This window comes from Epinephelus lanceolatus, chromosome 5 (genome assembly GCF_041903045.1).
Source record: "Epinephelus lanceolatus isolate andai-2023 chromosome 5, ASM4190304v1, whole genome shotgun sequence".
Classification (NCBI taxonomy): Eukaryota; Metazoa; Chordata; class Actinopteri; order Perciformes; family Serranidae; genus Epinephelus; species Epinephelus lanceolatus.
In genome coordinates this window covers 26,066,969-26,080,183 of record NC_135738.1, presented here as the reverse complement: position 1 = coordinate 26,080,183, position 13,215 = coordinate 26,066,969, and the positions used below count along the sequence as shown (strand labels likewise).

Below are 13,215 nucleotides of genomic sequence, written 5' to 3'. Positions count from 1 at the left end.
ATCTCTGATTGTCTGGTGGCGAGACTAATCCAACCGGAGCACTGAGCCCTGGTTTGTTATTCAGGTTAAAGTGGGAAGAAGCAGCGGGTTTGTTGGGCAGCTGAGTGAAGTGGAGCCTGTGGAGGAAACACCGGGAGCGTCTGGATGTAATAGTCCGTGGAGGTGCTGCAGTGCTCGGCTGCACAGATAGGAAACCCCTCGGCTGATAGGATGTATCACTCTGTCACTCCGCGCTACTTTGTTGATTGATCTCATGCATTCAACGGACTTCCGGTTTCCCTTTTTGCGTTATTTCCTTTCACGCAGGCACAGAACGTACGTGCTACTTGGCCGTCGGATGTAGTCTTCTTTTTTCCCCCGCAACTTTATTTAAGACAGGAAGTTTACAGAATGCAGATCTTCAACATTACACATATGTCATATATCACATATGCCAGGGGGGGATAAGAGTTTACAAGAAAATATTAAAAATATAAAATGTTTTCTATGTGTAAACTTACATTTGTGAATGTGAAATCTTGCCAAAAGATGAGATTAATAATAAATCTTTCAATGGGTTTTGCCGTATTTCTCTTAAAGTCAAAAAGTCCAAACAGCACATCCCTCCAAAACAGCTTAAATTATTTTTTAATATTGTTTGCAATAAAATTACAAATATCACTCCAGAGTCTTTTGACAATGGGGCAGTGCCAAAATAAATGAGTAACAGTTTCAAGCGTTGGGTGTAGTCTTTGTAGTGTGTTCAAATGCAACTGACACAGGGTGACGTGAGGCGACGTAGACGATGCAACAGTTGGCTTTCGTTGCCGCTAGTTCTTTGATGTCGGTTTGGTGTGTCAGCACCTTGTACAGAATAACATAGATGATCATATTAATGTGTATGTGGTCTGAAAATAATTAATTAAACTCTTCTCAAGAATCCTGCTGTCTGTGATTTTATTTGTTAAGGAACTAATTGTAAAGATGATGATGAAGTAATGAAAGACTACTCATTATGTGTCACTTTACTTTAGGACATAAAAAGGTTAACTAATGGACGGGTTATTGAGTAATGATTCTGCACTGATGAAGTAACTAGTTCACTAATTATTAAGTCGTGATTAACCCCTCTATGAAATTTGATCATGAGTTAATGAAGAACTGACCATTAACCAACAGTTAGTTCCTCATTAGTTCCTCAGTAACTACTCCTCTGAAATTTGATCAGGGCTTACTGAGGAACTGACCATTAACTAATAGTTAGTTCATCATTAGTTCCTCAGTAACTACTCCTCTGAAATTTGATCATGAGTTAATGAAGAACTGACCATTAACTAATAGTTAGTTCCTCATTAGTTCCTCAGTAGCTACTCCTCTGAAATTTGATCAGGGCTTACTGAGGAACTGACCATTAACTAATAGTTAGTTCATCATTAGTTCCTCATTAGTTCCTCAGTAACTACTCTAATTTTATGTACCTTAGTTCCTCAGTAACTACTCATTAGTTCATCATTTGTTCCTCATTAGTTCCTCATTCGTTCCTCATTCGTTCCTCATTAGTTCCCCAGTAACTACTCTAATTTTGTGTAGCTTAGTTCCTCAGTAACTACTCATTAGTTCCTCATTAGCTACTCATTCGTTCCTCATTAGTTACTCATTAGTTCCTCATTAGTTCATCAGTAACTACTCTAATTTTGTGTACCGTAGTTCCTCAGTAACTACTCATTAGTTCCTCATTAGTTCCTCAGTAACTACTTTAATTTTGTGTACCTTATTGTAAAGTGTTACCAATGAAAATGACACTTGTACTTTGGTGCATCATCAATAAATAAATCTTTAAAAAAAAAAAAAAGAATGCAGGCCTGATGGTTTCAACATGGCAATTACATGTCATGGTAACTGAGCCACCTACTGTAATCAGGAAGTAAGCCTTGTCTGACAATTTTCTTTTGATTTACATGAAATTTACATGGTGTGGTCTACAAAGGATGTACAGTAACATGACATATAATTAGTGTGGACACTGGATTGGGTTCAAAATGCTCCTAGGACCCCTAATGTGTGTCAAGGTACAAGCGCCCCTTTATCGCTGCTTGCAGCTTTAATTAAAGCTAAGAATTAAGTCAATATCAAGCTGATACCTTGAACTTGACCTGATATCTATCTTAAGATATCTTGAACTGGAGTTTCAACTATTGGCAAATCAAATAATAATAATAATAATAATAATGATAATAATAATAATTTAACTTTATTGACAAAGATGGTAGAATATGTGGAGAATTTGAAAACATGGTACATAGTAATTTAAAAAAGACAAGTTATTAGTTATATTATATATATAGCGACTTTTAACAAGACATAATTATAGTGTGACAAAATAATAATTCAACACATTTTCCAAGATATTTCTACACTTACTTTTATCTGTTACGTCTAAATTAATTAAAACACACACACAAAAAAGACTCTAAGACCTTTTCTTGGAATATACTGTGAGATTTGCACAATTATTATTTACCTGTGGCCCAGACAAAACTGTTTGCAGATTCAGGTTGGTCTGACATAGCTGGCACTGTGTTCCCAGTAAAGGCATTTATATAATATACATTCTCTGCTTATATCACTTTACCTTACAATTCCTGAAGATTGTTTTCTGTATCAACGTTTTTTCATCAGAGGGTTTTCTGGTTACTGTAAATAAAACTGACTGACCAGTTAGCCTCTGTATCCTTTTTAAACTTGGTTGTTAATCTCAGCTGACACTGGTTGTAGCCATATCGATTTGCAGTCCTTCACAAAATGTACTTTGGCAAAATCCTGAGTTTGACATGTCATGTTGAGGGCAGGTAAACCTAACCCAGGGTTGACATAACGTTTTGTGACTACTGCTCACTCTCTGAGTGCATCTTTGCCAAATATTCATACATCTTTCCTCACGTGCTTGGAAAAAATGAAATAAGAATTTTAATGACCCTCATGGTGCCATTATTCCTGTTATTTGGCAGTTCACCCTCATATTGATTTGTTTGAGCACATGTTTGGTTTTGTGTTGAAAAGACTATTTTTATACACTGCTTGTGTTTTATTGCACATTTATTGAAATGCAAGAATGAAAAAACTTAACCTATCTGGGAAAACCCTCACCAGAGTTGTAGGCATTGCTTTTGGTCAACAGCTGCAATTCTTTCATTGGCTAATGTTTATGCTCATCAGGTCTGATGGGGAATGGCCAACAGAGGGGGCGGGGATGTAACTGAAGTAAACATGCTCACTGTGTTATAAAAGTAGCTGCACATTTCCATCTTCCTTACAGCACCCAGTGAACTGTGCAGATCACTTGTTGTTGTGAAGCCATGGTGATGAAGTGTACTGCTGTGTGCCTTGTGGCACTGGCTCTGCTTGGCAGTCTCTGTGATGCTCAATACAAGCCCTCACCATCTAGATACCAGAAGCCAGCGCCACCTACGAGACAGGAGCCTGTCAAGCAGGTGCCTCAAGATCCCCAACAGACAAAGCAGACATTTGAGAAACCACTCACCTGGACATACCCTGAAGATCCAAAGGTTGAGCCTGCACCCGAGGTGCCTTTTGAGCTGAGATATCCTGTTCCTGCAGCAACTGTTGCGGTCGAGTGCAGAGAGAGGGATGCTCACGTGGAAGTCAAGAAGGACATGTTTGGTGTTGGACAGCTGATTAATCCTGCCGATCTTACCCTGGGAAACTGTGGTGCTGTCGCTGAGGACGCTGCTGCTCAGGTGTTGATTTTTGAGGCTGAACTGCACGATTGTCTCAGCACATTGAGGGTAAGAGCATGAACATGGCATCACTGATCACTGAAAAACAAATAATAAATTGTAAAGAATATGGATCATAACTATGGCAAAATAGGCCCTATGACATGTATAATGCTTGTTTGTACTGTACTAATATTTGTTTCTCAACTAGATGACAGAAGATTCCCTCATCTACACCTTCACTCTGAACTATAATCCCCAACCTCTGGGCGGTGCTCCAGTGGTGAGGACCAGCAGCACTGCTGTGATTGTGGAATGCCACTACCCAAGGTATGTAGACTATCAGGGAGAGGTGTGGCAGTAAACAGACAAACAACAAACAAATGCATAAATAACATAATATGACACGAAAATGGATGGACATTAATATGAAAATTACATTAGTCTGCTTTCTAAAGAAAACGTATTTAATCATTCAGGAAGCACAATGTGAGCAGCCTTCCTCTTGACCCCCTGTGGATCCCATTCTCTGCAGTCAAGGTGGCCGAGGAATTCTTGTACTTCACTCTGAAACTCATGACCGGTGAGTTAAAGAACAACGTATCTCCATCTGCTGTGATTTCAGTATGTATTTGTCATAATTGCTTAAATGTCATTTTGTAATTGTACAGATGACTGGCAATATGAGAGACCAAGCTACCAGTACTTCCTGGGCGACATCATAAATATTGAGGCTACCGTCAAGCAGTACTTCCACGTGCCCCTCCGTGTTTATGTGGACAACTGTGTGGCTACTCTTACACCTGATGTGTCCTCCAACCCTAGATATGCCTTCATTGACAACCATGGGTACATTTTGATGAGTACATTGAAGTTCTGTACATTGAGACTACGTTTGTGTGTGAGTCCATCTCTAATGTGAATTTGTATGTTCTTTCTGCATGCAGATGTTTGCTCGATGCGAGAATCACAGGCTCTGACTCTAAGTACATGGCTCGCTCTGCAGAGAACACGCTTCAGTTCCAGCTGGAGGCCTTCAGGTTCCAGGGTGCTGACAGTGGACTGGTGAGCATCTCCATATTTTCAGATGTCCATCAAGTGCAATGCAAATACATCTCATAATAACCCAAACCCTCTATTGTTCCAACAGCTCTACATTACCTGCCACTTGAAAGCAACATCTACTGCCTATGCCATTGACAGTGAACATAGGGCTTGTTCCTATATCAGTGGGTGAGTGTGCACACATGGGGAAAAATGTGTTTGAAAACTGACACAGTATTTACTGCATGCATCTTTTTTTTCCTTCCCAGTTGGAAGGAGGCTAGCGGAGCTGATGCAGCTTGTGGCTCCTGTGAATCTGGTGGATTTGGACCAGCGCCCTCTGCATCCGGTGGAATTGGAGCTGGCGCCTCAAGTGGTAACTGGGGCACTGGTGGCGGCTCTCTGGCTAATCCTGGAGGTGGAAGGAAGATCCGTGATGTGTCCCAAAAACAAACAGGTATGTTATTAAAAATGAAGTGTCTAAAACATTTAATATTTTGTGAGGTGACATAACAGTCAACACATATTACACCAGTTCATGATGAGTAAATGTCTCACTGCATGCCCACCTGTGCTGTGAGACAACCACAGTGGTGCACGCTGTGACACTTGTCTTCTGTCTTTCCTTCTAGTTTTCGAATGGGAAGGTGATGTCACCCTGGGTCCCATCCCCATCGGAGAGAAGGTGCTCTCTTAACTCAATTCCTTGCCATGGCAATGACCATCAAAATAAACAGTCTGATTGGTTCATAACTGTCTGTATGTAATTCACTCGCTTCTTGTTAATAGTTCATTTTAAACAAGGAAAGTAACCCAATGTACTCCATTAAATGTGACCAATATTTGACATATTCAAAACATACCAAAGTGTAAGGACCAAAAGAAGATGAAAGTGTAACTTACTCTTCCCTCTGTGTAATGCTGCATGTTACATATGGACCACAGCTGCCCAGTTCATAGACTGTAAATCTTTGTTTGATGGAAATAAAAATGCAATTGTGTGAGAGGCTTGTGTCAATCACTGGAGGGAACCATCAAAGAAATGGCAAACTTTTTCCTTTTCTATTGACCTGTAGACTGACCATGCAGTGAACAACTAGAGGTATAAACTAGCAAACATCCTAACAACCAAATGAATAAATAAGGAAAGCAGGGAGATAAAATTGAAATGGGCTCAACCCTCCATTTCATAACTGTTTGTTGGCTGAATTAGTCAATCTAACATCATGGGGCAATACAAATGCACTTGTTCTGTCAAAGGCTGGTCAGCTTTACATCCAAGGGAGTGAACATTTGCCTCCCCCGTGTGGCACATATGATAAACTGCAGTTTATCAATATACACTTCAGCACCACAGGCAGTGAACAGCTCCACACTGCGCATGCTCATGCTCAACTGATGGTTCATTTACAAGCTGTCATTCAGTGGTAAATAAAAAGGGAGGAAAACTGCAGCCTTGAGCCTCTGATCATCTTAATGCAATGCCAGTCTCAACTCAGAATAAGCTTTCATTTTCATGCATTTTCCTCTGAGAGACTGTTTTCTGCCAACTATATGTTATGTGTGGCTTATTATGATGATTGCACTTCCAAAAATGTGAATTTAAGATACATGTAAGGTTATATAGACTAAATGTTAAGCCCCAAACCATCCAAAAAACCGTGCACCACTCAGTCTATAGGGCTGCATCACTCCTGGAAACTAGCTACATACATTCTTATTTTCATGCTAACTTACTGTATATACACTGTACATAAGCTTATGGTATACACTATAGGCTCTGTAGCGTCTAATTCGTCTCACCTTGTAGATTTTTGTCTTGCATTGTATTTTGTTGCACTTTCTTTGTCATCTTTTGTGTCCTGAGAAATTCGCCAGTTCTTCATTTCAAATCTGTGCCATCTTATTTTTCATCCTGTCCCCCTTGGCGCTCTCTGTATATCGATCTGTTTCTTGGTTAATTTTCTGTTGCACTGTGCTCTCCTGCTGTCAGCACTTTCTCTTTTCTGTCTCTTTGCTTTTGTGTTTATGGACGCCAGGATTAAGTTCGCTGACACATGCGGGTCGGGGTCAGAATAAACATAAAGCTTGACAATAAGAGTCCATCTTATCCATATGTGCTGAAACAGGGGGTTGGATAACATATTGAAACGCATGTCTTTTCCAGGGAACCCCTGGATCCCCCCTTAAGGAGCTCTGGTGGTCCCCCGGACATGAGAGAGCGCGTTTGCTGTGACTACATGCTTCACTGTCAGTGTAATGTCACTGTTAACACTTAACAGGAATTGTTTTTCTACGCCACTGTTTTACTGCTTGCCTGCAGGCTCCGGCTCTGCCTGCATCCACTCAGGACAGCCTGCTCATACGGTAACGGCGCTGACGTTATAGCTTGCTCCACACCCCTCCTCCTCCTCCTCCTCCTCCTCCTCTTCTGTCTCTGCCTGTCTCCGCACTGCTGGCCCGTATCCGTTGTGTGTCACAGGCAGCATCACATACAGCAGCAGACATTTGGCGAGGAAAAAACACGGACTGCGGTGGCACACTGCTCGCTTATGCTCCGCGCGGACGCACCGGGGGGTAAAAACAGGATTGTATTTTAATTTCTGCGGTGTTGTGCGCTGAAGATCATTTCTGCCTTGACACCCCCTCCTTCCCTGCTTGTGTGGATGGTTGACTGCAGATTTGATGGTGCTGAGCAGGCTCGTCTGATTGAAGGCTTGCGGCCAGGGGGGCATCTGTGGGGCCGCAGAGAGAGAAACCTCTGTCCACGGCTGCGTCTGTCCTCTGCCTTGTGATTGTGAATGGACTGCGCTCCCCTCCGTGATTTTCTGCAGTCGCTCTGAGTCATTTGTGGAAGAAGATGGCGGACAGGGCTGAGATGTTTTCCCTATCCACTTTCCATTCCCTCTCTCCTCCTGGTTGCAGGTAAGGGCTTAGATGTAGAGCGACAGCGGGGGGATGATGGGGGACGATGCGCACGGATGATGAGTGGATGAAACGACAATAAAGAGGATGAACATATCTGTCAGTTTTGTTTTCGATGACTGCAATAAAAACGCACATTCCCTACCATGGGTTGTAGATATTTTGAATAACCTGTCAGGCCTGCTACTGCCTCCCCTGCGCGCCAATAGGTGCCGCAGCTGAACGCGGCCGGTTGTGTTTTGGAGTTGATAGTACGCTCCTTAAAGACAACTGTTAATTAAAGACAACTTTTATTATCCTCCGAAAAGTGTGAAGAAAAGCAGATGGTTAAAATAGATGACAAATGATTGATCTTAAGCTGTCGCGACAGGCACCCGCCTTGCGCATTCTCTGTGTGAGGCCCACGCCCTGTTGAGTCCAACCCAGGCAAGGGCATGTTGCTGAACAATGATTTACGGAAGTCCCACTGATATTGGTTTCAAACGCCTCTAATGTGACCTCTGCGACACACAATATGATAAATCTGCTCGCTGTTTTCTTCTTGCCTGAACACAATTGTGAGTGGAATTCTGCTGGCTGTTAGCAGAGATCGATAACTTGTGCAGCATCAGTGATACAGCCACAGTGTTCTCCCCAAGGTTGTCTGTGGTGGGATGAAAGCCATGGGGTTTCTTCACTGTGATTGGTTTGTGGATGTTAATCAGGCCTGGTGAGATGTGGAGTATTGCAACACTTTGGTGCTGTGATTTGGATTTGGATGAAACTGTGTGGAGGCTGCTGCAATATTCAGATCTGCTCTTGCCTCGAGGTATAACAGAATATGTTGCAGAAATATGACTGATTTCTTTGTGTTGCTAATTTGATTTCCATATGCAGTAATCTCAAGCCTATTGCTACTGGTGTAAGGCCTTCCTCTCTGTTATTACAGGAGAACAAATCCTACATAACAACAAAAACAACTACTTGTAATTGTCTTGCTATACTGTGTTGTTTTGCCACTATATACAATAATTTAAATTCATCCACAGTGTATCAGAAATAATTAAAGTCAAGAAAATGGTGTGTTTTTAGGTTTAGGCTCTCTGCACTAATGGACATCATGCCACAACATTTCATTGTCCCTGTTTCTGCCTCCACATGTCAAATGTCCTCACAGAAAACAATCACATTAGCAAGCCAGATCCCAGTGGGTTTTATATCCACAACATGCACTGGGGTTAGATTTAGTTACACGCTGCAGCTTCGTATAATGGACGGATCATATCAGATCAATAGACCTGATTTTTTGCATGGCTACCACTGACCTTAGTTCAGAGCCAAGCTTTGGCCATTACATCAATATTTTAAATTTACAGCGCTGGCAAACAGCTGGAGCAAACTAATATTTATTTATCTTTTTATTTGTCAGAGGGATGATGGGTATAATCTTTTCTTTATGCAGTCTGTCATTGTGTAACTGACTCCAAATCTACTTAAAGTGTTTTCGTTTTTGTTGTCAGCTTTAAAAAGTAAAGCCAGTGTTCATGAGCACTAAAGACATGAACAGTGATTACTTGCATCACTCTTCAGTTAGTTTTGTGTGCATCCAAGACAACATATATTAATTTGTGTTTATTTTGTGCAGCCATTGATCATCGATTTCAGACTGTCACCAATAATTCACTTTCTATGACATATTAGTGTTTGGAGCATATGGAGACAAGCTGTCATCAATTGTTTTTCCTGCAAAAGTGCGTTTCTCATTTAATAATGTATGTTTCTGTGTTTCTTTTCAGTGTGTTTTTGTGTGTCCCTGCTTTTGTGTGTGACGGATTCATGATGAAACCACCGGTGGTGTGATGGTGTGGCACAGTAATCTGCCTTACATAACCCTAACACTGTTTCCAGTGGGCAACATAATCCGTAAGAGAGCCTGTCTTTCTCTCCGAGGCACCAGAAATTTATGACAGACTGTAATTTCTCCTGCACAGAGGGAGCACTCTCTCCACTGGAAATAACAAACCTTAAAAGAATGAATATCAGTCTGTGCAGAGGACACGTGGTGCACTTATCAACTGATGTAATATTTAATTTCTGTTGTTAAGACAATATGTGAGTGTATCCCATCCAACTACAACATGCTTCCATATGAACATGGGGAAATTAATCAATACATTAAGGGTCACAGTGCTCCATTTAACTTTATTTTTCTATTAAGGCTTCATCTTACAGATATATATTTATATGGAAATGAACTCCACCCAGGTATGCCATGCTTTTTCTGAATAAACAGCTGCTGTGCTTTGCTGAAACCTTAAAACAAACATGCTGATATATCAAAAATGTGAGAGTCATAGTGTGACCCATGCTTCAGAATTCATTAATTACATTTTGTGAAAGAATTTGTTTGTGTGGATTTGCTGAGGCAGCAGTCTTAATGCAGCCTGGTGGGAGGTCAGTTTTTGGGTGTTAGGCTGTGAGTATGTGGGAGGGTTCGGATAGTGGGTTCCATTTTGGATCTGTTTCCAAGATGGTTCAATGTGTTAAGATTTAACAAATCACTGGCTATTTTTTAGTTATAGTTTTTTAGTTCTTTTTTATTTGTTTGTTTTTGTTTCCTCTTTTCTTTCCCTTTCCTCTGTCTTTCTACATTTGCTTGAGTAATTAATACAATTATTAGGTGAAGTTCTGCTAGCTTTCCTCCTTTACCTGAATGTATCTTGTAACCTGTAATCCTATGGATGGGTGGGCAGGGTGGTGGGGATTGTATCAGGCATTCTGATTTCAAGTTGTCAATATATATGATGAACAGCATCTCTTTATTGTCCGGGGACGAACGGTTGTGGGATTTAGATTGAAAATCAATAAAACATATCTACAAAACTGATCAAAGCTAAATGTATCAGCTAGATGTTTTATGATTAAAAGATTAGTTGATCAGCAAAATATATTTGCCATTATTTAGATAATGGATTCATCTTTTTGATTTTTAAAGGAAATTGGCAAAAATCTCAGTTTGCAACCTTTCAAATGTGTATTTTCTGCTTTCTCATGGTCTTCTATGACAATGAATTGAGTGAATTTAGCTTTTGAGGTGTTGATCAGCAGTGGTGTAGTGGTAGTTGATGAGGCGGGTGTGCTACAAGGTAGATGGGTAGGTCACATACCTACATATATCAATGGATTTTTGGGTGATAGGTGAGTTTATTCCATATACCTGTGCAAACCCTCCACTTCACTGTTGTTGATCGGTCAAAACAAGACATTTGAAGACATTGCCTTGGGCTCTGAGACACAGCTTTTCACTTCTGTCTGAGTGACTGATGAATCAAGAAAAATAATTGGCAGATTCATCAATAATGGGAATAACCTTTAGTCACCGCCCTATATTTAACAGTAGATCTGAAGGGTTTTGGATTTAATGAGACAGTTTGGTACCAGATTCAGATTTGCAATAATTCTGCCAAACCCCAGTTGTATTCCATCATAGTGCATCAATATTTTAAAACTACTACAAATTTCCAGTCGCATCCTTCTGATTTTCCCTGCTCTACTCCTCTTCCTGCGAATCTCACATGTTCAGCAGTCGATGTTCCACTTTTGCCTTCTGACTCTTTGAAGGCTGTTTGAGAAGGCAGAGGGGGGAAGTGAGTGAGTGAGTGGGTGGGTATGGTTACCATGGGGTAAGAGGCTTAAATCAAATACAGATTCATTTTAGCTTAAGCGTTCCATCTCTGCCCCCCCCCCCCCCCCCGCTGTCTTTCCATCACGTTATTTGTATTTTTGTATTTCGTCTCTCTCACACTCTGCATACGACCAACACTTGCCATGTTTTTGGAAATTAATCTTTGCAGCGGCTGCTGTCATAGCTTTGTTTTCTTTATTTAACAATAATTATATGAGTCATATTTATCCTGTCCACGAGGTTTGTTTTCCATCAATGTGACGCCAGTGAATGTTTCCCATCTATTTGCTCTGCATCTGATGACTTCATGAGTCCAAACACAGCCAAATCTACATGAAATCATCTGTTCTGAGCAGACTGATGCATCATCGCAGCCTTTAAAGGTTTAAAGATGGAGTAATCTGCAGGTTTGGATCAGACAACAGAGAGAGTGCCTCATTAGGTTAAATGGATGACTCATATGTGTGTGTGTGTGTGTGTGTGTGTGTGCCGGTGTGGTTGTGCCTCTACATTACTGAGGACTGACGGTGGGTGAAAACCCTGGGAAATTGATCTTGTTAATGAGTCAGTGGCAACCACATCAAATGTCCTTGGCTTTTAAAGATGATGGTGTCACCATGAAGCAGGTGCTCACGGTTTAAAGGCAGCTTAATTACAGTAGACACACCACGGCCTGTCTCCCCTTTGTATCTGTATCTATTTTAATGCTGCTATCAGATGGTTTTTCATTGCTTCTCACATTCTTATTTTTGTCTAATCTCTCATTTTTGACCATGGATGTCTGCTATTCTGCTATTAACACAAATTTTGAGGCATTACATTGTTGTGATTGGACTCACTGGGGTTGTTTTAAAGATATACCATGCAGGGGTTTCCCAAAAAACAAGACTCATAGAGAAGTATTCCCTCTCAATCCTCAGTTACGATCCACTAGAAGTGTGTAGCAGTGTATTTTTCTGCAGGACGTTTATGGGCGTGTACCACCACAGCACTCAGGTGAGGTCAGGGCTTTGTAAAAAGGTAATGACCAGCTGCCAGACTCTATCAGCAGGCATCCAAGAGACCCAGCGCAGAAAAAAATGCAAATATAGTGAGGTGAAATGCCAAATGAGAGTGAATCTTTTGGCTTTTATTGTCACTTTTGCTGGTGAGTGTGTTTGCAAACACTAACCAATTATCCTGCATAGTATACCTTTAAGAGTGGCTATGCAGAATCTGGATTAGCTGTGCTAATGATAACTAATGATTCTTTTACTTTTTTTTTCTTGATTGGTCTGTAAAACATAAGTAAATGGTGAAAAATGTCCATCACTAGTTTCCAAAGTTCAAAGTGACATCTTCAAATGTCATGTTATGTTCGAGCAAAGTCAGTGTACTATAATCAGTGTTGAAAGAAGTATTAAATCTTTGACTTGAGTAAAAGTAGCAAAAACCACAGTGTAAAAATACTTTGTCACAAGTAAAAGTCCTGCATTCAATTCCTACTTAAGCAAAACTACAAGTATTAGCATCAAAATACACTTAAAGGGACATTGTGTAACATTTTCAGTTGTTTATTGGCAAAAATTGATGTCTGCATTCATAAATATGTCATCACTGGTGTACTATTACCTCCACCAATAATCTGACTTATTCTCGTAAAAGGAGAATTTCGGATTTGTTTATACATTGTGCGGGTAAGTCGTCTGTGGGGTTCCATTATGTTTCGCCATCTTGAGAATACACCCGCCAGCAAGGGACATACAGCACCGCCTTCGGCGTTTTCGTTGAGAGCCAGACCAGCACTGCGTGACTGAGGAGCCGAAGGAGAGGAGCAAGAGGCGCTTCGCTACTACCCTGGCAAATTTGAAACAAAGTCCCACTCTT

General features: G+C 40.8%; 2 protein-coding genes across 4 annotated transcripts in view; both read left to right on the top strand.

The window, feature by feature from the left end:
- The first annotated feature begins 3,275 nt into the window (after positions 1–3,275).
- LOC117262540 (zona pellucida sperm-binding protein 3-like) lies at positions 3,276–5,761 on the top strand. Its single transcript, XM_033635545.2, has 8 exons — positions 3,276–3,785; positions 3,928–4,046; positions 4,196–4,299; positions 4,388–4,565; positions 4,664–4,781; positions 4,867–4,949; positions 5,030–5,217; positions 5,393–5,761. Exons 1-8 carry the CDS (start codon positions 3,336–3,338, stop codon positions 5,455–5,457), a joined length of 1,305 nt encoding a protein of 434 aa, XP_033491436.1. The 5' UTR covers positions 3,276–3,335; the 3' UTR covers positions 5,458–5,761.
- Positions 5,762–7,183: 1,422 nt separating this feature from the next.
- Positions 7,184–13,215, top strand: part of mapk8ip2 (mitogen-activated protein kinase 8 interacting protein 2) — a 40,023-nt gene continuing 33,991 nt past the window's right edge. Inside the window, exons 1-2 of one of the 3 annotated variants that reach the window (XM_078167971.1) lie at positions 7,189–7,337; positions 7,441–7,685. In XM_078167971.1, the coding sequence (XP_078024097.1) occupies positions 7,621–7,685 (65 nt within the window). In that variant the 5' untranslated portion in view covers positions 7,189–7,337; positions 7,441–7,620. Of the gene's footprint in view, positions 7,686–13,215 lie in introns of all 3 variants that reach the window. The other 2 variants (XM_078167972.1, XM_033634909.2) reach the window with 2 other exon arrangements.